Consider the following 23,558-nt stretch of genomic DNA (forward strand, 5'->3'; position numbering starts at 1 on the left):
GTGTGTGTGTGTGTGTGTGTGTGTGTGTGTGTGTGTGTGTGTGTGTGTGTGTGTGTGTGAAAGGGGGGTTGCAGAGAGGAAAAAGTAAAGCATTAAAACAAAAAGACAAAGACATGCAGGTAGGCAGAGGAACTTCAAACAGCCATTTCCCCCCCAGCTTCCCCTTGCTGCCACTAATGCACTCCAGCGTTCCCTTGGTTCTCTGGGGCTCCAGTGCGTCACCATGGCGACTCAGAGGCGCTACTCTGCAGCAGGCTTCTGTTCATTCAGCACCCAAGTTAGGTGCATGTCACCAGTTTTTGAAACAGAGGGGTACCATAAGCACAAAGTGCACACAAGCATTTATGATTATTCTCCATGCTCCCCAATGGGCCAGCTACTCTTCCTCTGAATCTCTCTTTCTTTTCACCCTCTCTCTCTCTCTCTCTCTCTCTCTTTCTTTCTTTCTTTCTTTTTATCTTTTCTTCTATCTCCCTGCACGAAGCCTGTCATTTTTATTCTCACCGTCGGCTGAGCTGAGTTTTTAAAGCGTTGAGCGGGAGGGAAATCCACTAATCCACGGTTGATTGATTCGGGGGCCGGGCAGAGCTGTATATATCTCTTTTTCTTCTGCACCCGTGCCTTCACAATTACACCACTTTAATCTTTCATACCTGAAAATCTCATGAGAGGAGTTTTCAAAAAATCCGTCATTAAAAGATACTTTGGCTTTAAAGACATTGGAGCTCTTGTTGCTTTAATGTTCTCGTAACTGGGTCAGCAGTCGGTTGGCGTCGAGTCCTAATGCTCAGAAGCGAAGCACAGGCAGTTGACAGCGAAGGGGTATGAAGCCCCATCTCAACCACTAACTTCAGGAAAAAACCTTTCATGTGTTTCTGGCCTACTGTTGGGAAAAGGAAGCACTGCTGCCAGTCTCAGGTTATCATGTGTATTTATGAAACAGAAATTTGTAGAATAACTACCCACAACTTGACCGCCTGTCTCATGTCAAAAACGAAATGGCTGTTTAGTCTACAGCAGTAGCAAAATTAGATGTAAAAAAGCCATCAGTTTGATTTCTCAAAATTAGCCTGTTGAAGTAGACAGCACAGTACATACTTAATGTCAAATGCAATGACAGGTGCATTACAGTGTGCATTTGCAGAAAGGGAATGATTATATGTCCCTTAAAAATATGCCAAAGCCTGCTAATCAGCCGTCCACCTACACTACGTAAAGCTTTCGTTCAAAAGCTAAAGTTCCACTCAATGCCACTTCCTTTTGACACGGTTGCAATTTTCTGCCATGCCGAGAGAAAAAAAACTAGAGGCCAACACAGGTCACATTGTACTACAGTGATGTCAGTATGCCAGGCTTTCTGTGACGACCAGAAAGGACTATGTCTGAGGAATGTGGAAAAAAAGAGGAGAGAGATGTTTCCACTGCTTAACTAACCGTGTCCAGTGTCAAGGATCAAAGCTATTCTCAAGGCTATCTCTACTCTGTACTCTCACATGTAAGCAGATAGATCATTCTGCTGAAGCTGATTTCAAATGTGAAGTGTGACCCCTTGAAGCCCCCCGCAGAAACAGCCTTCTTTCTCATTTTCAGGGCTTTGCTACTCTCTGATCAGTAGCTTTTATAAACTCTACATAATATATACTCTAATGGGAATATATCTATCCATGTTTTTTGATAATGCCAGCGTTTGACTCCAGAAGTCTTTGGCCTGTCTTTCAAATTCATCAATATACCCAACGCACATCGACATGCAGCCCGAAATAAACAATGCTAGCATGTCTCAAAGTAAACAATGCTAACGTCTTCTCCCTCTGTCTCTGTCTCTCTCTCTCAGGCACGGAAGAGAGCCGGGGCTTCGTGGAGCTGCGTTTCGTGCTGGAGCCTCTGGACACGGTGACGGTGCGGGGCGGCGTCCTGCAGCTGGACTGCGAGGCGCACTCGGAGAGCGGCGCGCCGGCCATCGCCTGGAAGAAGGACGGCGTGCTGCTGAGCGCCATGGTGGACGAGCGGCGGCAGCAGCTGGCCAACGGCTCGCTCCTGGTGCACAACGTGGTGCACTCGCGCCACCACCGGCCCGACGAGGGCCTCTACCAGTGCCTCGCCAACCTGGAGGGCGCGGGCGCCATCGTCAGTCGCACCGCCAAAGTCACCGTTGCCGGTAAGTGGCTGTGCACGTGTGTGTGTGTGTGTGTGTGGACTGGAGTGTGTTTCTGTAAGATGGCAGAACAACAATGGTGGTAAATAAAAAAACAACTTGACCAGGACTTATCAGGGTTTGCTTCTTAGTTTTGTTTCAACCCCTTCCATTATTCTTTTGTTTATGTGAAATAATGGGGCGCGTGGAAGGGTCAGATTGTTTTCTTGTTACTTTGGTATTTGTTGTTGAAAGAGATGGAAAAAAACATTGTGGCCCGATGAGAGTCCAGTAGATTACTTTGTCCGTATTTAATAATGAATATTGAAATCCTCAGGAAGCTAAAACTGGGAGCGCAAAGCAGCGCTTACCTCAACTACAGCCACGAAACAAGAACACAGCACACTGTACCACTTAGTTGATCCATGGTATTATCCATGTGTCTTTAGTCAGTGCGTCAGTGCAGACCCTGAGCACCAGCCTTAAGCCTCACTCAGCTGCCAGGGCCCCGTGTGGGTGTGGGTGTTGGCACGTGTATGCCGTATATCCATATGTCGGTCACACATCTTACCCACCGTACTCCTCACCCAACCCCTCTCTCTCTCTCTCTCTTTCTCTCTTCATCTTTCTCTTCCTCTCCTAACTCCTCACCTCTGTCTGTCAGCCTTGGCTCCCTCCTCCCCCCAGCTGTGCGCTCTGATCATGACACTCTGAGCTTAAGGAGCTGCACTGCACACAAAAGGCTCTGGTGACCACCTGACGGTCTCCTGGCCACTCAGCTGCGACAAAGCCGAGTCTGTAAGCCACATAATGAGGCCCAGGGCAGGGCAGCACTGCTGTACCCAAAAAAAGGCTAAGGCTAATTAGCAGCGGCTAAGGGCCTGGGCTAAGGGGGGTGCTCTCCAGTGAGCGCTGACCCATGACCAGAGAGGAGAGAGAGGGTGGAAGGGGACGAAGGAGAGGGGAGTAGAACATGGCCTCCCGCTAACTCCAACTGCCACCTCACTCCCCTTTATCACCCTACCCTACACTTTGTCTTTCTTCTGACCTGTTTCTCTCTCTCTCTCTCTCTCTTAGTTTATATTCACTCTCTCAAAACATGTCTCTGTTTGAACTCATTTCTGGAGTCTCTTGATCCCTCTGTCACAGTTTGTGTCTCCCTGCGTATGCCTCTGTTACTGTGGCGTGTGTGTTGTTCCCCGCTCGCAGAGCTTGTCATCGTCAGAAATGCAGACGAGATCCCAGTCAGTCAGGCAAGTCAATAACATGATGTTTTTTTTCATTCTCGACACAGGAACGGGGTTTAGATCATAGCCAGTGTCGTTAACTTTGATGTCATCTATCAAAGCCCCTGTCGTGCCACGGGCCTGTCTGGCTACCCTCTGCACAGCACCAAAGCAGTGCAGCTCTGATCTGAGGAAATGAGGCACCTGAAAAAACAGGGACATGGTTATTGGAGCATATTGCGCAATGTTAATCAGTCTTAATGCTGACAAAGCACATTAGTATTCATAGAAATGAGACACTGCGTGGTAGATGCTCTCGCTGAGTTTCTCCCATACACAGACACACCGTCACAGACACACACGTACCGTCTACCTTACTCTCTTGTTGTCTCTCTCTCTCTCTCTCTCTCTCTCTCTCTCTCTCTCTCCCTATCTCTCACTCTCTCTTTCTCTCAGTTCTGTGGACAGTCTTTACTGCAGCCCTGTGGCTGATGAAACTCTGTGTCAGAAGTGGGAAGCCATGCCACTCTGTAGGGATCCAACGGCCGATCACCCCCCTCTCAGACACGAGCAGCCGATCTCTCCCCCCCCACCCCCCTCTCAGACACTAGCAGCCGATCTCTCCCCCTAGGTCAGATGTTAGATCTCAGGCACCGCCCCAGCAGGGCAGCACCCCTCCTCCTCCGCCCCCCCCCACACAAGTGGGGCTTGGCTGCAGACGAAAGCCCTGGGCAGGTGTTTAAACACAGGCTCCACAGGCAGGGACTCCAACGGTCCAAGGGGCAGTGGTGGTGGCGAGGCCCGCCCGCTCCAGTGCCAGTTGGAGAGATAAGAGGGCAGTCTGTCTGCTGGGTCAAGCCAAGGCCAGGGTGTGAATGAGGCTTCAAGATGTGGCGAGCTCGAGTTAATGTCTCCGGATTTGGAATTGATCACAAATTCATCCCCCCACACACACACACACACACACACACACACACACAAACACCTTTATTATTGTTTGAAGGAGTGACACGATTCAAAAAGCTGTCAGGAGCTGAGAGGAGACAGTGACCTCTGGGCATAACCATGGAAACGGCTAATGCGGGGCGTTAAGCGAAAGTGACATTCATTGGTTGCTTTAAAGTGGTGCCAACTGGCTACTCGTGGGCCGCCATGTTTCTAAGCGGATGATCTTGAGGGCTTTTTATCGCCAGATTTAGCTCCTGGTGAGATGAGGGTGGCCATCAGATGCACACACACGTACAGGCGTGTGCACACACACACACACACACACACACACACACACACACACACACGCACACACGCACACACACACATTTACTGTCTCTCACACACACACATCCATGTCAGTCTTTCCAGTTTCCAAACTTTCGTTCACCTCTTTGTGTGTCATTTATAATGTATTCAATCGATACCTGCTATTTAGTCACAGTACCATTTAAATGGAAATTAACACTCTTATTCAGTCGAGTCAATGCATTCCCATGGGCCCTTTAAAGGTGCCAGGCTCAGGCTAGTGTGAATAAAAACGCAGGTACTTGAGCTAACTATGTCCTGTTCTTTCACAGAGATGCTAGCGCAGAGGAGGCCTCTCCGGAAGTTTATTTTCTCAGAATTATTTCATGGAGGCGTTTGGTATTCAGAGGAGAGGAAATGGTAGTGATGTTAGCAGATTGTGTGCTGCGTGTTTCACCAACCCCGATAAAGAGGGGTCACGTGGAGAGGCTACGTGCTATGATTGCATTGTCATGAACACACACAAGAAAGTGGTAAACACACACACACACACACACACACACACACACACACACACAAAGACACACACAGATAAAATTAAACCATTTGCTATTCCATTATCAGAGGCTGAGGAATTTTCGTGATGGAAGGAAGGCCTCAAATGTAGATGCAATTATGATTTGGGAAACTGTCTCGGGTGGTGAAGAGTAGAATGTTTTATTGTCCTCTCATACTCTGGATAAAAGTAAACTGTTTCTCTTGCCAAGTGGGAAAAGTCTTCGATTGGAGTGCCACTGATGACCTTGCTCTGTCCCCTTTTCCCAGAGATCTCTTCAGAAAGACAGAAGCGTGCTGTTTTTCAATCTAAATGTTATATCAGGCTGAAAGAGAGGGAGAGAGAAAACAACATACAAAAAAAAAACGAGAAACTTTTTTCCATTCTGACAAAATAAATTCCATTTGTCCTTCTGCGTCCTCTCTGGGATGACAAATGTAGTTCTTAGTCAGAGGGCATTCTTTAGTCACCGAGAGAGAACTCGCTCAACTCTAGCTCAAGGGTCTGTTTGGGCTCCATCACACACCCATTATGTGGCTCTTCTATCTTCCCTCTCTCTCTCTCTTTCTCTTTCTATTTCTCTCTCTCTATCTCTCTCTCTCTCTCTCTGAGTGCAGCTTTTGTTCAGTTTAGAGGTGCCATTTAAGAGAAGAATGCCATTGTGCTGGATTGTGCTGTGTCCTTTGATGCAGGCATTAAACAGACAGGTTTGAGTCCAAATGTTCCCACAGATTACACCTGGCACCTTGCAGAAGACAAGAATCAAGCACTAGGTCAAAGAGAGAAAGAGTGTTTGTGTGTGTGGGAGTGTGAGTGTGTGAGTGAGTGTGTGTGTGTGTGTGTGTGTGTGTGTGTGTGTGTGTGTGTGTGTGTGTGTGTGTGTGTGTGTGTGTGTGTGTGTGTGTGTGTGTGTAAGTGTGTGTGTCCTGGGTTCGGAGGTGAAGTAGTTTGATGAAGAGATGAAAGGCAGGAAGAGGTGCGGAGGAACCCCCCCCCAGGAGGGGGCCTTGACCTCACCTTGACTGCGTTGGACAGATCCATGCAGGGGAAGGGCGCTGGTGCAGATCCTCATTTGTCAAAAGCGCTCGATGAGCGAGGCGAGGCTATGAGGCTACGAGGCTATGAGGCGGGAACACAGGAGAGCAAATCAGATTAGCACCAGATCAGAGCTAGCGAGCGAGCAGCCGCGGTGGATCGGGGCTGCTGTGAGGTAATCCAGTTAGGGGAATGAAAAGGGCCTTCAGCCATCCGCCGCCGCTAATGTGGAAACATGGCTGCTAAGGCAGGCGAGCGCACCTGGGTGGTAGCCGAGGCCAGGCCAGAGCGGGCCTCTATCATGGAATTCACTCTCAGATAGCTGCCAGCTCTTTTCCACCGAAGGCTGACAGCCTGTTGTTGGTTTTGAAACCGCAAAGACTCCTTTTCCTACTCGTCGCATCCCTTGTTTTGTTATGCCATTTCCCCTCTTTGTGGCTTTGTCATCATCAACTTCAAATGAGCTGAAACAGGAAGGCTCACAAGGGCCATTTACCACACATGCATTTTAATTGCCTCATTGAAACGACTGAAAGAAGAAAGTCAACTTAGTCTTAAACAGCCTTTAAATTGGGCTTCAAATGGTAATTGGGGTCCACCTCACGAGAACAAACGTGTTAAATAAAAAGGCCCGCGGAATGACAGCCAGCGAGGGGAACACTGTGCTAGAAACAAGAGGCGTAATTGTAGCCTGCAGTAAGGGCAGGACTTGTGTGCGCCTCTAATTATGAGTGTGCATTCCTGGTGCAGAAAACAACTCGGAGGCATCGGTGGGGAAACAGACGTCAGGCGGAGTTATGACTCATAGCGGGGGGGGGGGGGGGGGGGGGGGGGGGAGGAGCCAGAGGGACGGGAGAGAGGGAGAGAGACGTGATTGCCTGTAGTGAGATGGGATGGCGTCATGAGGCGGAGGTCGACCCGTGTGTGAATATCTGCTATTCCGCGGAGTCCCTTTGTTAGTGTGAAATGAACCGTGTTAGCCATTGAAACCCAGATAATGCTCCGTCATGGCGGCTGACTGCAAAATGGTCGCCTCGTGTCACCTTGTGCATATCCGCATGCTCTAAGGTACAGATGTGTTCATGTCATTGATTTGGCAGTGGAATCGGCCCCATCATTTCAACCTCTCATGTTCGGCAGAGTTCATGGATTTGTCCTTTGAGAATCATAAGCAGACAAGCTCAACAGAAAATTGTGTCATAATAAGGCCCATATTTCTAGTTTTACTAATGCGACCTTTGACCCTCATTCAGAACAGCGCTCTCCAATAGTCCCTTTAGCCCCTTAGAAATATTTCATTTTCATTCAGTGGAGAGGCCCACAGCAGGCGGCCCGGTGCACCATGATATACTGTGGTTCTGATGGACTCAGGCCGGGTCACCATGATATACTGTGGTTCTGATGGGCTCAGGCCGGTGCCCCATGATATACTGTGGTTCTGATGGGCTCAGGCTGGTGCCCCATGATATACTGTGGTTCTGATGGACTCAGGCTGGGTCACCATGATGTAATGTGGTTCTGATGGGCTCAGGCCGGGTCACCATGATGTACTGTGGTTCTGATGGGCTCAGGCCGGGTCACCATGATGTACTGTGGTTCTGATGGGCTCAGGCTGGTGCCCCATGATATACTGTGGTTCTGATGGACTCAGGCCGGGTCATCATGATGTACTGTGGTTCTGATGGACTCAGGCCGGGTCACCATGATGTACTGTGGTTCTGATGGACTCAGGCCGGGTCATCATGATGTACTGTGCTTCTGATGGACTCAGGCCGGTGCCCCATGATGTACTGTGGTTCTGATGGGCTCAGGCTGGGTCACCATGATGTAATGTGGTTCTGATGGGCTCAGGCCGGGTCACCATGATGTACTGTGGTTCTGATGGGCTCAGGCCGGTGCCCCATGATGTACTGTGGTTCTGATGGGCTCAGGCCGGGTCACCATGATGTAATGTGGTTCTGATGGACTCAGGCCTGTGCCCCATGGGGTATTGTGGTTCTGATTGGCACAGGCTGGGTCACCATGATGTACTGTGGTTCTGATGGGCTCAGGCCGGGTCACCATGATGTACTGTGGTTCTGATGGGCCCAGGCCGGGTCACACGGGCGTGGCGCGGGAGGTGGGGGAGTCGGAGTGAGTGATGGCTCCGTGCCGATCACATGAAAGGGAGGCGGTGACAGTGACAGAGATGGGAGTCTGAGGAGAGACCCGGGCGAGGGAGACCGACACAAAGAGAAGAGATAGCGAGAGACAGGAAGAGAGGGAGAGTGAGGGGAGCGACAGAGGGAGACGAGCCGTGGACATGAGATAGCGAGAGAGTGACAGCAGAGGAGGGGAGAATGATGGAGAGGTTGCACACACTGCTGGCAGACGGTAGGTCTGGACAGGCTGGCCATTAAAGACCTGTGTGTGTGTGTGTGTGTGTGTGTGTGTGTGTGTGTGTGTGTGTGCGGGGTGAGAAGCCCTTTCTGCTGACGATCCAGAGAGCAATTGGAAGAAGCGAATGAAAAAAAGTGTAAATTAGTGGGTAACAATACAGAGGCAGTCCTGTAACCTCTTGTAATGTCGCTGGCTGGTTAAACCCCTCTGAAATGCCATCTCCAGGCAGAATAAAGGCACCGCTGCACTTCTCTCTGCAGGGTGTCTGCTATAAATACAGCCCCATCCAAAAACGTCACCTTTGACAGAGATTGAAGACATACTTCACAGGCCTCTTCCTCAAAACCCAGTCGAAGATAGTCGCATTACTGTTGTTCCATTCCATTTCCTCTCTCGGGCAGGTATTTTTTCTTTCTCTCAAAGGCCAAACCCATCACGAATGTACTTTTAAATCCAAGCAAGGATGTGAACAGCGCCCCGGAAAAAAGCCTTAGCAAAGATCCAGGGCCCTGAGACCATGAGAGGGAGAATCGGCCAGAGCAGCAGTCAGCTAGGAGAGCAGAGAGCTGTATCTGATTGCCCCTCACTCACCCTCACCCTCACCCGGCACCACCTGGCTGTCCCCCTGGAGTACTTTATTTGATATCCGCAAGCGAGGCAGAGCAGGCGAGAGAAGGAAAAGTAGGAAAGTAGCAACAAGCCAGGGCTAGGAGAGTAAGACCTCATAAGACATGTGCCAATAAGCTGCCAGTGAGGGACTGAGGCGGAGGGAAAGAAAACGGCGCAACGAAACAGGAAAGGAGGCTTTTTCGCAGGCAGGGATCACTCCGTCCTGTCACTGGGTATCGATCGCTGGCACACAGAGTAGTTTTTCCTGCATGAAGAATGTTATTGAGGACGCCTTTCTCAAACTGTGAGTCACCGCAGTGAAACACTGTCACTGCGTGTGAAAGACCTCTCTCTTGCATGAAGAATGTTATTGAGGACGCCTTTCTCAAACTGTGAGTCACCGCAGTGAAACACTGTTACTGCGTGTGAAAGACCTCTCTCTTGCATGAAGAATGTTATTGAGGACGCCTTTCTCAAACTGTGAGTCACCGCAGTGAAACACTGTCACTGCGTGTGAAAGACCTCTCTCTTGCATGAAGAATGTTATTGAGGACGCCTTTCTCAAACTGTGAGTCACCGCAGTGAAACACTGTCACTGTGTGTGAAAGACCTCTCTCTTGCATGAAGAATGTTATTGAGGACGCCTTTCTCAAACTGTGAGTCACCGCAGTGAAACACTGTCACTGTGTGTGAAAGACCTCTCTCTTGCATGAAGAATGTTATTGAGGACGCCTTTCTCAAACTGTGAGTCACCGCAGTGAAACACTGTCACCGTGTGTGTAAGTCTTCTCCCTCAGTCTCAGAAGCAGAGGCCGTAACGCTGCTGTCGCTCCGAGGGTGTGATATACAGTAATCAGCATGAGACAGATGGAAAGATACCACTGAGGAAGAACAGGTTGCAGTTTGTCAACTCATCTGCACACACACACACACACACACACACACACACACACACACACACACACACACACACACAGACACACACACACACACACACACACACTGCAGTGAGCGGTAGTTAGGTTGAATATTAAAGAGTTGCAATGTAACTTTCTTTTCCATCTGGGCACTTTTTTCGCATCTAAGCACATACATATTTCAATAAATTACCTAAATTGTGTACCGTCAGTCCATTCTGGCAAATGTTGCTGGCTTCAGAAGGCCTGCATTGCGCTTCTTATAGATGTGGCAGACATAAGGGATGGGGATCTGGGTGTTGTGAGCGTGTGAGAGCAGGATTTTATGCACAGACAGTATTCCTACTACACATCATGGGGAGCACGGTGGCTCAGTTGCTTGCACTGCTTGCACTGCCGCCTCACAGCAAGAAGGTCATGGGTTCGATTCCCACATGGGGCGCTGTTGGCTCTGGGGGGCAGGTCCTCCCCAGAGTGCACAGTGCTCAAGTGGGCTATCTCCCGGTCCTTTCTGTGTGGAGTTTGCATGTTCTCCCCGTGTTCACAAGGGGTTTCCTCCAGTAAGAACCCCAACAGAAAAAACATGCAAAATAACAGAACACATGTCCATCCCTGACCAAAGATGGACAGTTCACTTCACTTGGGCTACAAGCTGCCCACTGCTCCTGGGGGGTCCTTGAGGAAGGACAGTCCAGGATGGGAAAAAGCAGAAACTAAATTCACCGCGATCTCAGGCTTACCTGCGTGTGTGTGTGTGTCCTGTGTCGCCTCCATATATGCACGTGTGTGTTCCAGTGTGTCGTGTGTGCCATTAAAAACCTGACAAAGGTCTTAATTATTATAATTATATTATAACACATACTCCAGCAGACAGATTTGCATGGAATTAACAGCTTGATTGAAAAAAAAGGAACAAACTTGACAAATCCACTGCTTTGGAAGGCGACAAATACTCTTTGTGTGATTAATGCAGAATGTTCAATAAAAAGCTATGGTGGTGGAGCGATGAGCATAGGGTCAGAGCTTTGCGATTTCCCCAGAAAAGCTTTTAAAAGTACATGTTCTTTATTTTTCTTTCGGTCTGTTTCTTATGGTGGGTTTTCAAACCAATCAACCGTGCACCGTGGTTTTACTGTCACTCGAGAGCTCAGCATGAAAATACTGGGTTTCTATTCACGGAGCGGAGATTAAAGAACACACACTTAGGTGTCACAGGTGGCAGGAGCTGACTGGGTGCCAGATCTGGCCTGGATTCCCCCCCCCCGGGGGCCAGAGGTAGCTGCAAGGCTTCTTTTTGTCTGGCAACACAGTGTGTGTTTCTTGTCATGTGAACTCCTCGAAAAGATTCCGGAATCTGCTTTGGAAGAGTTTCACCACGGTTGTGGACTTTAGAATCCTTATTCTGTTCTGTGCCGTGAAGGTTCTGGCTCAGCTTTGGCACGCTAATGTGCCAGATATTTTTCACAGCCGGTTACTATAGCTGCTACCAGGGCACTGACCCCCAGTCCTTGGCTGCGCCTCTAATCCCCCTCTGCCATATCTGCAACAGGCAACTGATGATCATTAGCCAGATCCAAGGGGGCCACCATATTGGTAGCACAGGCTATTCATTTTGAAACACCCCCTCCCCATGCACAGCATTAACGGTGGCGCCAACAATGCTGCATACCAGCTGTGAGTGACAGCTTTTCTCCATAAACAGATTTCTCTCTCCCTCCCTCTCTCTTTTTGTCTTTCTTCCTTTCTTTTTCTCCTCCTCTGTCTATGCCTCTCTCTCACTCTCTCTCTCTCTGTTACTTTCCCTCTTTTCCCTTTCTTCTTCTTCTCCGGATCCGCCCTCCGTTAAAACAAAGACTCACCCGGCCCCCGTGCTGAATGGGCTGCCCGTGTCTCCTCACACAGGGGCCAAGTCCTTCTCTGGCAGCCCGGCTTTGAAACTCCGTGTCTCAGACTGACGCCGTCTCCTCCACTCCACCAGCCCTCTGCTACCACTTCCAGACACCATGAATATTTTAGGGGGGTTTTTGGGGTCGCCGGCTCGAGGCGGGGGGGGTTGGGGTGGGATGGTGGGTAGGAGCTGGAGGGGAAGTTGTGAAGGGAGAGGGGGGCAGTGAAGCCTCCCTCAAGTCAAAGCCTTTCATGTGCGCGCTGGAATGTTTAAAACTTCAGGGCTGATCACAAAAATCAGGCCGAGTGTGTTTGTAACGGGAGAGTTTTTAATCAGTAAATAAGCAGTCTGCCACAGAAGTATTCTAGCCACTTTAACCCAGTGCTCACAGTCTGATGGGGGAGGCTGCTCAGAAACTAAAGGTTCAGACAGCACGATGACACGGATCAGTAGACTGTAGAGCAGGCCTAGCGTAATTGCCGTCAGCTAGCATTGATCTTGTCAGGTGATGTTTACCTACTGCTTCGCACTAGGGTGCATGTCATAGCACACATCATCCAAATGACTCCTCCTTAGTTCTCTCTTCCAGAGAAGTACTGTTCTCTTATTCTCACTCTCTTCCTGTGTGGGATCAAGTCATCATGTCTCCTCTGTTGAATAACATACTCTGTTTTTTTTCTTTTTTCTATTTGGTCTTTCTTGCCTTCATTTGAGGGAAGATGTCACATTTTTATATTTTTGGTTGTTCCACTTGTGTAATAATTGTGTAATAACGAAATAATGACACATTTTTCTAAGCATACAGGCAGACACCAAAAATTGAAAAGTTGACTTGTGTTTTATTCAGATGACCTTCTGTATCTTCAGTTACAAAACTGTGCTTATGTAACCTAGCTACCCTTGTGGACATTGTGGGGTTGTTAAGTGGTGCTGGGTTTGTCTTTGGAGGCCTTTGTTATGTAAATTGGTGGCATTTCATAAGTGTGGTTCATTGTGTTTTCAGTTGCAATGTGTTTTGCGGACTGTGCCAAAGACTCATGTTGTTTTTCTTACGTATGCTCCTTGGATTTTCTTTTTCCATTTGAATGACTTAGTTAGACTATCATGTACACGTCTCAGTCTCAGACACCAAAGTCCAGCTGTGTTTGTTTATTTAGCAAACATATTTTTTCCTTGGATATGTATTGAAGCCCATACTGTGTGAACAAACACAGCTGGTGTTTTCTTTGGTGTCTCTTAATTGAAGGGGAAATCCATTAAAGATGCTAACTTCACAAAGAAGAAGAACCTCATAAATGACCCATTCATTTTTTTAAATGATCTGACAGACAGGACATTCATACCTACTCAAACCATGACATTGGTTGATGAAAATACACTTCCATTTTGTGATATTGCCTGTTCTGTGAGAGTCTCGGGAGTGAATGTGTAATGCCTTCTACATTACAGTTTGGCTGCCACTAGGCTCCTCAACTAGGGCATTTTGTTTTCCATTTGAGAAATGATTAAGGTGCAAATGTGGCAACTTTCTTCTCAAAGTTGAAGGCTGTTCAGTAGAACTAACTTGAAGGCGCACCTTCCAGCCTCATGCCCCTGCTCGGGTTCATCTTCTCCCCTCCCCTCTGACTAAAACATCTGTGCCGGTGCAGTGAGGTGATATTTTGGGGTGATTGAAATACAGCCTCCACACCCCTTTCTAAACCTCCCAGCTTGTTGATGATCGTGCTTGTTTTTCCCCGCGCCTCCTTAATTTCTTTATCTATTTATTTATTTATTTGCACATTTATTTATTTAGCATCCCAGAGACTGACAAATATCTGTTCTCACCCAATTACCACTCCACCCCCCCTACCCCACCACCACCCACCCTGCTGTGACCCACTTCACAAGAGTTCATAAGGGTTTTTTACAAGAGACTGTGTGTGTCTGCATGGGACTGTGTGTGTCTGCATGTAATGACTGGGTGCTGGAAGATGCAGTGAAGCAGACGGGTGTTTGCCGATAACAAACGAAACCCTCGCTAACTCGTTTCCTTCGCTCGCTTCCTCGCTCGCTTCCTACGACACGTGTCTCCTCCTTACTGGCTCTACAGTAGGGGGACATAGCCTTCTTTTCCCCTACCAGGGGGGACACTGTGTTCTTTTCCCCTGGCAGGAGGACATAGTCTTCCTTTCTTTCAGGGTCTGATGTGGTGTTGTCAGACCACCCCTCAGCCATCCAGCCCTTTCATGAGTCATTGCACATCGAGCACCAAAGATGGATGTCCATCACTCGTGCGACAGAGCTGCGTGTTAGTTCTATTGACCTATTTCTATCGAGGGCCCACTCACTCATGCAGTCGTTGGTAATAGAAATCACACAAATTGCTCATGGTCGACAATAAGTACAGAATGAAATGTTTCCTCACTTGTGCAATGATGGAAACAGAAGGTCAAACAGGGGACAATGAACAGGTCCTCTGTACTGAAAGAAACATGCTACAGGTCATGAACAGGAGTGAGAGAACAGTAGTGAGACGTGTGTGCCAGATGTGACCTTGGTATTTACATAGCAGCACTTATATTATATTATATTATTATTATATTCTGTTTAGTATTCTCAGAAATTTTGGTTACTCCGGCTGTTTCGCACTCCATGCCGCAGAAACAGTGACACAATACAGTAGTGTTCAGGGGAGAGTGGGTGCACCTTGAGCGTGGGACCATTGCTCACATGGGGATTGGTAAGGGGTCTGAATAATCCTTAATATCCTGAGAGATCAGAAGGGTGATGCTTCCCTAGCTGAAAGACTCTTTCTCAGGTGTTTGAGAGAAAAACCGTCATTCGTTTTTTTAACAGAGGAAATTCATACCTACTCAAACCATGACATTGGTTGATTAAAATACACTTCCATTTTGTGATATTGCCTGTTCTGTGAGAGTCTCCGAAGTGAATGGGTAATGCCTTCTACATTACAGTTTGGCTGCCACTACGCTCCTCAACTATATAGGCATTATGTTTTCCATTTGAGAAATGATTAAAGTACAAATGTGGCAACTTTCTTCTCAGAGTTAAAGGCTGTTCAGTAGAACTAACTTGAAGGCGCGCCCTCCAGCCTCGTGCCCGTGTTGGGGTTCGTTATATGTGAGGGGAGAGCAAGTGCACCCTGAGTGTGGCACCATTGCTCACATGGGGATTGGTAGGGGTCTAAATAATCCTTAATAAACTGAGAGATTAGAAGGGTGATGATTCTCTAGCTGAAAGACTCTTTCTCAAACCGTCACGTCAAAGTGCCTTCACGAGAGAAACAGAAGGAGTCTACAATCGCGACTGTGATCAATAAAATGTACATGAAAGGCACGTGCAGTCGGTCAGGCCTCAGATGCTCAGATTGCCTCTAGCCCTTACCTAATGGCCGCAGGCACCATGAGCACAACCCAAGACCACAGCGCTGATGCAGCCAGACGTAGCATAGCACAGCACTGTACTGTAGAGTAGAGCACAACCCAAGACCACAGTGCTAATGCAGCCAGACGTAGCATAGCACAGCACAGGAGAGCACAACCCAAGACCACAGCGCTGATGCAGCCAGACGTAGCATAGCACAGCACTGTACTGTAGCGTAGAGCACAACCCAAGACCACAGTGCTAATGCAGCCAGACGTAGCATAGCATAGCACTGTACTCTAGAGGAGAGCACAACAACAACCAAAAACAGAACGGATTGATCCGTTTTACTCTCTTTTGTCTATTCCTGAGCTTCCCCACAAAGCCAGCCTGGAGCGTGTTCTAAACAGATCTGAAATTCAGAGATGAGTAACAAAGAAATCCGCCCCCACCTTGCGTTACCCGCTAACCCCCGGCACACACGCACCCTTCCTCCCACCCCACCCGTCTCCGACCCCCTACTGCCACTCAGGGTTTTCTTCTCTGATTACTCCGAGAGGAATCCGAGGCTTCCCAGTCCATTAGCGGGGAGCTGGGTTGTGAGACTCACCCGCTTGCACAGCTGGAGGTACAGGATTTTGTTGTTGTGGGGGGAGGGAAAGGCGGGGGGGGGGGGGGGGGGGGGGGATTGGAGGGTACGCCACTGAGGTCTCGGCCACTAACGAGCACCAAATACTAACAGGATGATTGACAGATTGAGATCTTTCCTCAGAGCCAATTAAGGGGGTCCGGGGTGTGAGAGATGGGGGCATGGCATGATCCTGTTAATGGGCCTCATCTTAGGACAGGACCGGGATGAAAAATATGCTGCGATTTATGGGATGACAAGGGCTAAGCAGGTGCAAACGCAGGAGCGAGGATCACAGGATGGGGGTCAACTGTGCTTGGGTGTGTGTGTGTGTGTGTGTGTGTGTGTGCGTGTGTGTGTGTGTGTGTGTGTGTGCGTGTGTGTGTGTGTGTGTGTGTGTGTGTGTGTGTGGGGAGGGTATGGCTGTGTGTTGACTCGCATGCTGAGGAGTTGTTAATTAGTATTTGAAGCCACCCTGCATTTTTTTTCATCTCTTGAACGGCGTTTTGAAGGCACGGTGGGACAACAACAGGGTAGGGAATGATAATTACACAAAAAGCAAAAAAAAACACAAAGGAAAACAAAGAGTTAAAAATATTATTTTGTCATGATTTTCATGTGAATTTCTTCCAAAAATGTCCTGTTTGTTTTTTGTGTGTTTTGTTGCAAAATACAGTATCCGTGGCAAGAGCGCTATTGTTTACACAGCGTACAGGATATTTATCCAATAGATTGTAGCTAAATATATGAAAATGAATGAACAGACTTGAGTCTGCCAGTGTGTATTTACCCTGTGGATGAATATTTATTTTTGTAAATGATGTCACTTCCCCAAGAGGCATATTCTCCCCACGCATCCTTTTTATGGCGTAATGACATTCAGCCAATTAATGCACACATTTGCATGCGTTTCGTTCAGGACTATCTGTCCACAGCGAGGAAGATGAGCACATAGAGTACTCACGTGTGACTTCACTAGTGCCTGATAAGCCCATGCAAACAGCAGCTTAAATATTCAATTAGGTTTAGGCAATTGTGTTGGTGCCATCACCTCGACGACAGCTGCTCACGTCCCAAATGAAAAGAATACTCCTTTCATTTCAAACCTTCAAACTGATAGTGAATAGAGAAAGCATGAGTTTGTTGAAAGGATGGATGTGGTGGTGGTGGTGGTGGTGTTGGTGGGGGGGTGGGGTGTCCGGGGAAGTGCCTGTTTGTAAAACAGATGAATGCCTGGCTTTGGCTTTTCACTCGCCTGCTGTAAATTCCTGCCACCACTGCCTGCCTGAGGAGGGCTTGATTTTATTTTATGAAATAAGATTCCCTTCGGATTCCCCCCCTTTCTGTTTCCCCACAAAAGAGATTGTGGCAAACAGCCATTCACCAACCCTGACATTTTAGTGGGCCTTTTGTTGGTGCCGGCGATTTTGTATGGACCATTACATTGGGTGTGGAGTCAAACAAATGTCAGAGTCTGTCTCAACAGGTCCTCTAGGGACACAATGGACAGAATAAAGAGCCGGCGAAAAGAAAGAAAGAAAGAAAAAAGAATAAGAAAAGCACATGTTCCGTAAAGAGCCCGATTGACTCGAGCAGCTTACCTGGCTTGCTGGGTGACCCTGTGGGTGCCTGCAGGTCCTGTGAGACTGTGGGCTACGGGAGCAGACACTTGTTTACTCCCAGGGGGCTCATCGCGCACCCACTGCCCAGGCCTGGGGCACAGGGGACGGGGAGACGGCCGGCCTAGCACCTGGGGATGGAAGAGTCATGTAAACACCTCTACAGACCAGCCCACTCTCTCTCACTCTCCCTCTCTCTCCCTCTCTCTGTCTCTCCATCTCTCTCTTTCTCTCTCTCTCACCCTCCCTCTCTCTCTCTCCCTCTCTCTCTCTCTCTCTCTCTCCCTCCCTCTCCCTCTCCCTCTCTCTCCCTCTCTCTCCCTCTCTCTCTCTCTCTCCCTCCCTCTCTCTCTCTCTCTCTCTCTCTCACCCATCCTCACTCTGTCTCTCTCACCCCTCTGTCCTAGACGTTGTGTGCACTTGCAAAGTAAATGTCAGCAGCAGCAGCAGAATCCTGGCTGACTGGCTGGATTTATGAGACAAAGGTAATCATTGCAGCCAGCTGTAGTTTCATCTCCCATGATTACCCGTACTCTCTCTCCCTCTTTCTCTCTCCCTTTCTCTTTCTCTCTCTCTCTCTCCCTCTCTCTCTCTTTCTCTCTCTCTCCCTCTCTCTCTCTTTCTCTCTCTCTCTCTCTCCCTCTCTCTCTCTCTCTCTCTCTCTCTCTCTCTCTGTCTCTCTCTCCCAATCCCTCCGGCTCTGCCCATGGCCCGGGCACCAGGCAGCCGGTTTGTTCAGCTAATCCTTTTTTGTCTTAATTCAGCAAAATACAAAAACCTGCTGAGCATAGGCCATGACGTGTACGTGTGTGTGTGTGCGTGCTAGTGTGCGTGTGTGTGTGTGTGTGTGTGTGCGTGCTAGTGTGCGAGCTAGTGTGCGTATGTGTGTGTGTGTGTGTGTGTGTGTGTGTGTGTGTGTGTGTGTGTGTGTTTGCCAGGGCTTGGATCTGTCTGCTTTACCCTCTACTGGACCCCATCTCTCAGGCCGCAGCTAAGTGTGGATCAGTCAGTCGGCATGAGCTTAGTGAAGAGTTGGGTGAAGCGTCAAGGTTATCCGGTAGATCACTAGGCCTGTGTAGAAGGCTTCATGTAATTAAGGTGTGTTCTAACGAGCGAGGTGCTTCTTTCACCACAGATTTCCCTTTGTGTCTTTCCTCCTCCCTCGGCGCCCCTCTCCCCTCTAATCACCTTTTAACTCTGTAGACTGCAGTGACGAATGCAGCCAGAAAAGCAGATGCTCGATTTAGGCTGTCTTTTGTCTCCCCAGGTTAATTTGATTTAGCGGCACCTTTAGTTCATTTGGAGCCCCGACGCCTCGCTAAATCAAGTTTACAAATGGCGCTCCGAGAACCTGTCGTCTCAATTAGATTCCTTCTCCTCTCTTTCGGCGTGATGCACCCTCAAAACAGAGAGAGGCGGTGAGCAGCTTGCCTGCGCGCTTGTATGGTTGCAAAAGATAAATAAAAAAAGAGCCGCTCATGAAATATTTATAAAGAGCAATTACGGCGAGGATACACACGTCACTTTAATTCTATCACGCAAAACACGTCGCTTCGCACTAACGCCAGTTCTGCTTTTCAAACGTGCGCCTCAGAAGCTGACGACGTCGGGCCGTGTTCCCTTTCAGCGAGCCTGACTGCTGTCAGCCAAAAGGGGGGGGAAAAAAAAGACTGAAAAACTCCAGAGCGGCTCTGACAAGCCGTAACGCCTCTGACAGAAGAAGAGGAGATCGCGTCAGGATTCTGGTGCCGCTTACAGTCTCCCCCACTGGGCCAAACAACCGCCCGGATGCGCTATTTGCGCAGCGATGGGCTATTAAGGCCTAACGAGAGTGTGATGAATGAGTCCGTCTTCCGAGTGCACGGGATGGGGCGAGAGGCAAGGCTGGAGTGTGTGTGTGTGTGTGTGTGTGTGTGTGTGTGTGTGTGTGTGTGTGTGTGTGTTGGTGAGGCTGCCGTGTGTGTGTGTTGGTGAGGCTGCCGTGTGTGTGTGTGTTGCCGAGGCTGGTGCAGCAGTGGGTGGGTGGCATAGGGAATGAGATGAATGGGAGCGATTAGCGGGCACGAGGGCCAAAAGTGAGATTACCCGACTCACAGCCATCTGTAGCAGACAGACACACACGGGTCCAGAGTCTCAAGCTAAGTGACTGACTGACTGACTGACTGACTGACTGACCTAGTCCCTAGAGGTGCAAGGGAGGTAGGGGTGGGGTGGGGAGATCCAGTGGGCTTTTCTTGTCATCCACCAGACACACTGTGCAGTCGTTTACACCTCTCCTCACCTCTCAGGGGGACGTGTTGGCAGAGAAGCTCATGACCTCCTCGCCGAGGTGCAATTTCACACTCTTCACAGTTACACACACACACACACACACACACACACACATACCACACACACACACACACACACGCACACACTTTGACCGACAAATCTGCAGAGGTAACAAGCGCTGTGTTGTTCAACCGAATGAATGAAGGGTGTCCACTGAGGAGAGGAAAAAAGCGTAGAATGAAACCATATTCGAAGTGTGAATATCGGTCTAGGACAAAAGCCAATATGCCAACCGCGAATCCTATCGCTTATTTGTATTGATCTGACTTGACAGCTTGACAGTGTGAAATGTCTGAGTGGTTTGCATCACTGCAGACAGTCTGTGAAGGAAAATCATACACTGCTGCTGAGTAGAATTCCCTACATGGAGTTTACAGTCATGCTAACTGCTAACATACTGGCAGTACAGTTTCAGCATCACGGTATAGCTCTGATTAACGGTATAGCTTTGATTAACCTAGCTTTCCCTTTCTTTTTTCTTGTCCGCTAGTTATGGTGATTTTCTGGGTGTTGATTAAACTGAGAGCCCCTGGCTGGGTTTTTGGGGTGATTTTCTGGGTGATGATTAAACAGAGAACCCCTGGCTGGGTTGTTGGGGTGATTGGACACTCTCTGGCGATAGATTAGGAGCAGGATTGTGGAGATTAATTCCCAACAACGTGAGTCCCTCACCAGCTGTCCTGATGGCATTCTTCTGGCGTTAAGTAAACAGCGGCAGCTGTTCTTCATCAAAATGGAAATGGAAAATGAAAAAAAAGGGAAAAGGCCTCTTTTGTAAACTGCGTGCGAGAGATAGATGATGAAGAGAGGGACAGAGAGAGAGAGAGAGAAAGAGAGAGAGAATGATAATGGAGATGGATAAACACAGTTCTAATCACTCTCGCTCAGGCTCTGTGAAATGGTGCGGTGACACGCTGCCCTGATCAATTTCACATCTAGAGCCCCTCTTCAGTTTCAGGCGCGCGCAACACTACCACCACAAAACACCCTCACATAGACACACACACACATACACACACACACACACACACACACACACACACACACACACACACACACACACACACACACACATACACACACACACACACACACACAGAATGGCCCTGCGATCCACAGCAAATACTGAGCTGTGAGCAATAGGTGGGCGGAGCCAGGCTAGTTCAGTGTAGCCTCTGTTGTAGTCTTTTCTGTCTTTCGGCCATGTTGCTGAACCCCAGCCTCCATTGGGAGTAGGTGCTGGGTAGGTAGGGGCAGAGCGATGCAGGGAGACTACATTCCCTCTACATGCCTCTGGCTAGGGGCTGTTAGGACTTAGCAAGGCTGGTTTGAGGAAGATGCACCAGTTTAGTCCTTCTCAGACTGACCCCAGATCAGTTATTTTCCTCCACCCATTTATTTGTGCCCCGCCCTCTGTGTTATATGATATCTCTTACTGCCCTGTACTTGCCCTAGCTTGGTCTCTTACTGCCCTGTACTTGCCCTAGCTTGGTCTCTTACTGCCCTGTACTTGCCTTAGCTTGGTCTCTTACTGCCCTGTACTTGCCCTAGCTTGGTCTCTGCCACCTTCCTGCACCTCTCTCTGACCTTTGACCCCGTCGTCCTCTCAGTGGTCTCTCCCTCCCGCCCCTTTCAGTTCCATTCTCTGGTACCTGCAGTCTAGTGTACAGTTTATGATGGAATTACAAGTAGAGTGTATGTCATTCAAATGAACACTCACAAACACACACACAGGCACACACACACACACATACACACACACACACAGGCACACACATACACACACAAACACACACACAGGCACACACACACACACACACACACACACACACACACACACAGGCACACACACACACACTGATGCACATGTTATGAGTTCCCTGCATCTGGTTGAGCAGCAGGCGTGGGGTTTGTCAGCACTCAGGTTTAAGCGGGGCCGTGCCCTTTGAGAGGAACACACTGTCCTGTCGGGGGGCGGGGGCGTGCGTCTGTTTGTGTGTGTGTGTGTGTGTGTGTGTATGTGTGTGTGTTTGTGTGTTTGTGTGTGTGTGTGTGTGTGTGTGTGTGCGTTTGGGGATGTGGGGGTGTGGGGAAGCAGACCCCGGGTTCAGTCTAACGTGCTTAAGAGGATTGACGCTGATTTAATCAGGAGCTGTGATTCTGTGTGACAGAAGTGTAGGAGAGAGAGAGAGAGAGAGAGAGAGAGAGAGAGAGAGAGCGGAAAGAGGGAGAGCAGACAATCTCTTTTTCGTCAGAACCAGCAAGCGAACAGAGAGACATGCAGGCTCGCCATGACTCCCTCCCGACTCCCAGTTTAATCCCCCCCCCCCGCCCTTCTCTCCACACAATCATGACACCAGGCTCCATGCGAGGCTTCTCGTCAGAGAACAAGGATAATTCAGACCTGCAGATTTCAAATGGTTTCTGAGGAGAGAAGGAGGGAGTGGAGAGAGAAGAAGGGGGTATTGGGAGAGAAAAGAGAGAGTGAGTGTCCGATTTGGGCTATTTGAGGCTTTCCTCCCGCTCCCTGTGAAGTTATCTGACGGCTTAGGAGCCCAGATATTCACTTGACTCAATCCCAGTGGATTTGGCGTCTCGGAATCCCTTTAAGAGCATCCTGATGAACCAGCGCTTGGCACTCGGGATGGAGGGGGGAGAAGGGGGGAGGGGGGTTGGAGTGAGAGAGAAATGAACAGCTTTTAGGAAACTCTCAAATATCCCTGCACAGCATCGTCATCCTCCTCCTCCTCCTCTTCATCTTCCTCCTTCTCCTCCTCCTCCTCCTCCTCTTCATCCTCCTCACACTAAGCCTCTATCCGGCGCCGTTACTCCTTCCTCAGTGAAGGGGCCCAGGGCTGAGCATCGTCCTCCTCCTCCTCCTCATCTTCATCCTCCTCACACTAAGCCTCTATCCGGCGCCGTTACTCCTTCCTCAGTGAAGGGGCCCAGGGCTGAGGACTGTGACACGGACCACGACAGCTCAAGGTCAAAGAGACACATGCTCCGCCTGACCCCTGGCATGCAACAGGGGATCAGAGCTTACCGGGCCGGGAAGAGAGTGACAAGACGAGAAAATATCAAATCAGGAGGAGCAGGATAATACAGCTCTGGACTGGGGTCGGGTTGATGATTGTGTGTGTGTGTGCGTGTGTGTGTGTGTGTGTGTGTGTGTGTGTGTGTGTGTGTGTGTGTGTGTGTGTGTGTGTGTGTGTGTGTGTGTGTGTGTGTGTGTGTGTGTGTGTGTGTGTGTGTGTGTTTTCTGATTTGCCCTTTTTATTGCATGCCCTGGGGTTGAGGCCTGGGGTGGAATACAAATTCTTCTTCTATGCTGCACAGAGCTAGGTTTAGCTTTGGCTAAAAGAAAAAGAGCCAGGCCAGCTAGTTTGCCAGGCCATATTAGTATCCACAGCCTCCCTAATCGTGCCAATGAGCTCTCCCATTGAGATTCCTCACAGCGAATTTGCAAACCAAAATAATTGGGGTTCCCTAGCGAGAGCTTGTAATGGCACATGCTGGCTCTCCGACCCAACCAGAGCGACTTTATTTGCAATCATTTGCATACGGCATGGTGGACATCCCCCTGATTATCTCCGAGCCCCTGAGTTTCTTTTGCTCATTTGAAGATATGAAAAGG

The 23,558-nt window shown here is 49.1% G+C and overlaps 1 protein-coding gene across 1 annotated transcript in view; it reads left to right on the forward strand.

Annotated features, from left to right (window-relative positions):
• The first annotated feature begins 1,647 nt into the window (after positions 1-1,647).
• Positions 1,648-23,558, forward strand: part of dcc (DCC netrin 1 receptor) — a 155,037-nt gene continuing 133,126 nt past the window's right edge. Inside the window, exon 1 of the mRNA XM_031577481.2 lies at positions 1,648-2,158. Within this exon, the coding sequence (XP_031433341.2) occupies positions 1,768-2,158 (391 nt within the window). The 5' untranslated portion in view covers positions 1,648-1,767. The remainder of the gene's footprint in view (positions 2,159-23,558) is intronic.

The sequence above is a fragment of the Clupea harengus genome, chromosome 12 (assembly GCF_900700415.2).
Source record: "Clupea harengus chromosome 12, Ch_v2.0.2, whole genome shotgun sequence".
Taxonomy (NCBI): domain Eukaryota; kingdom Metazoa; phylum Chordata; class Actinopteri; order Clupeiformes; family Clupeidae; genus Clupea; species Clupea harengus.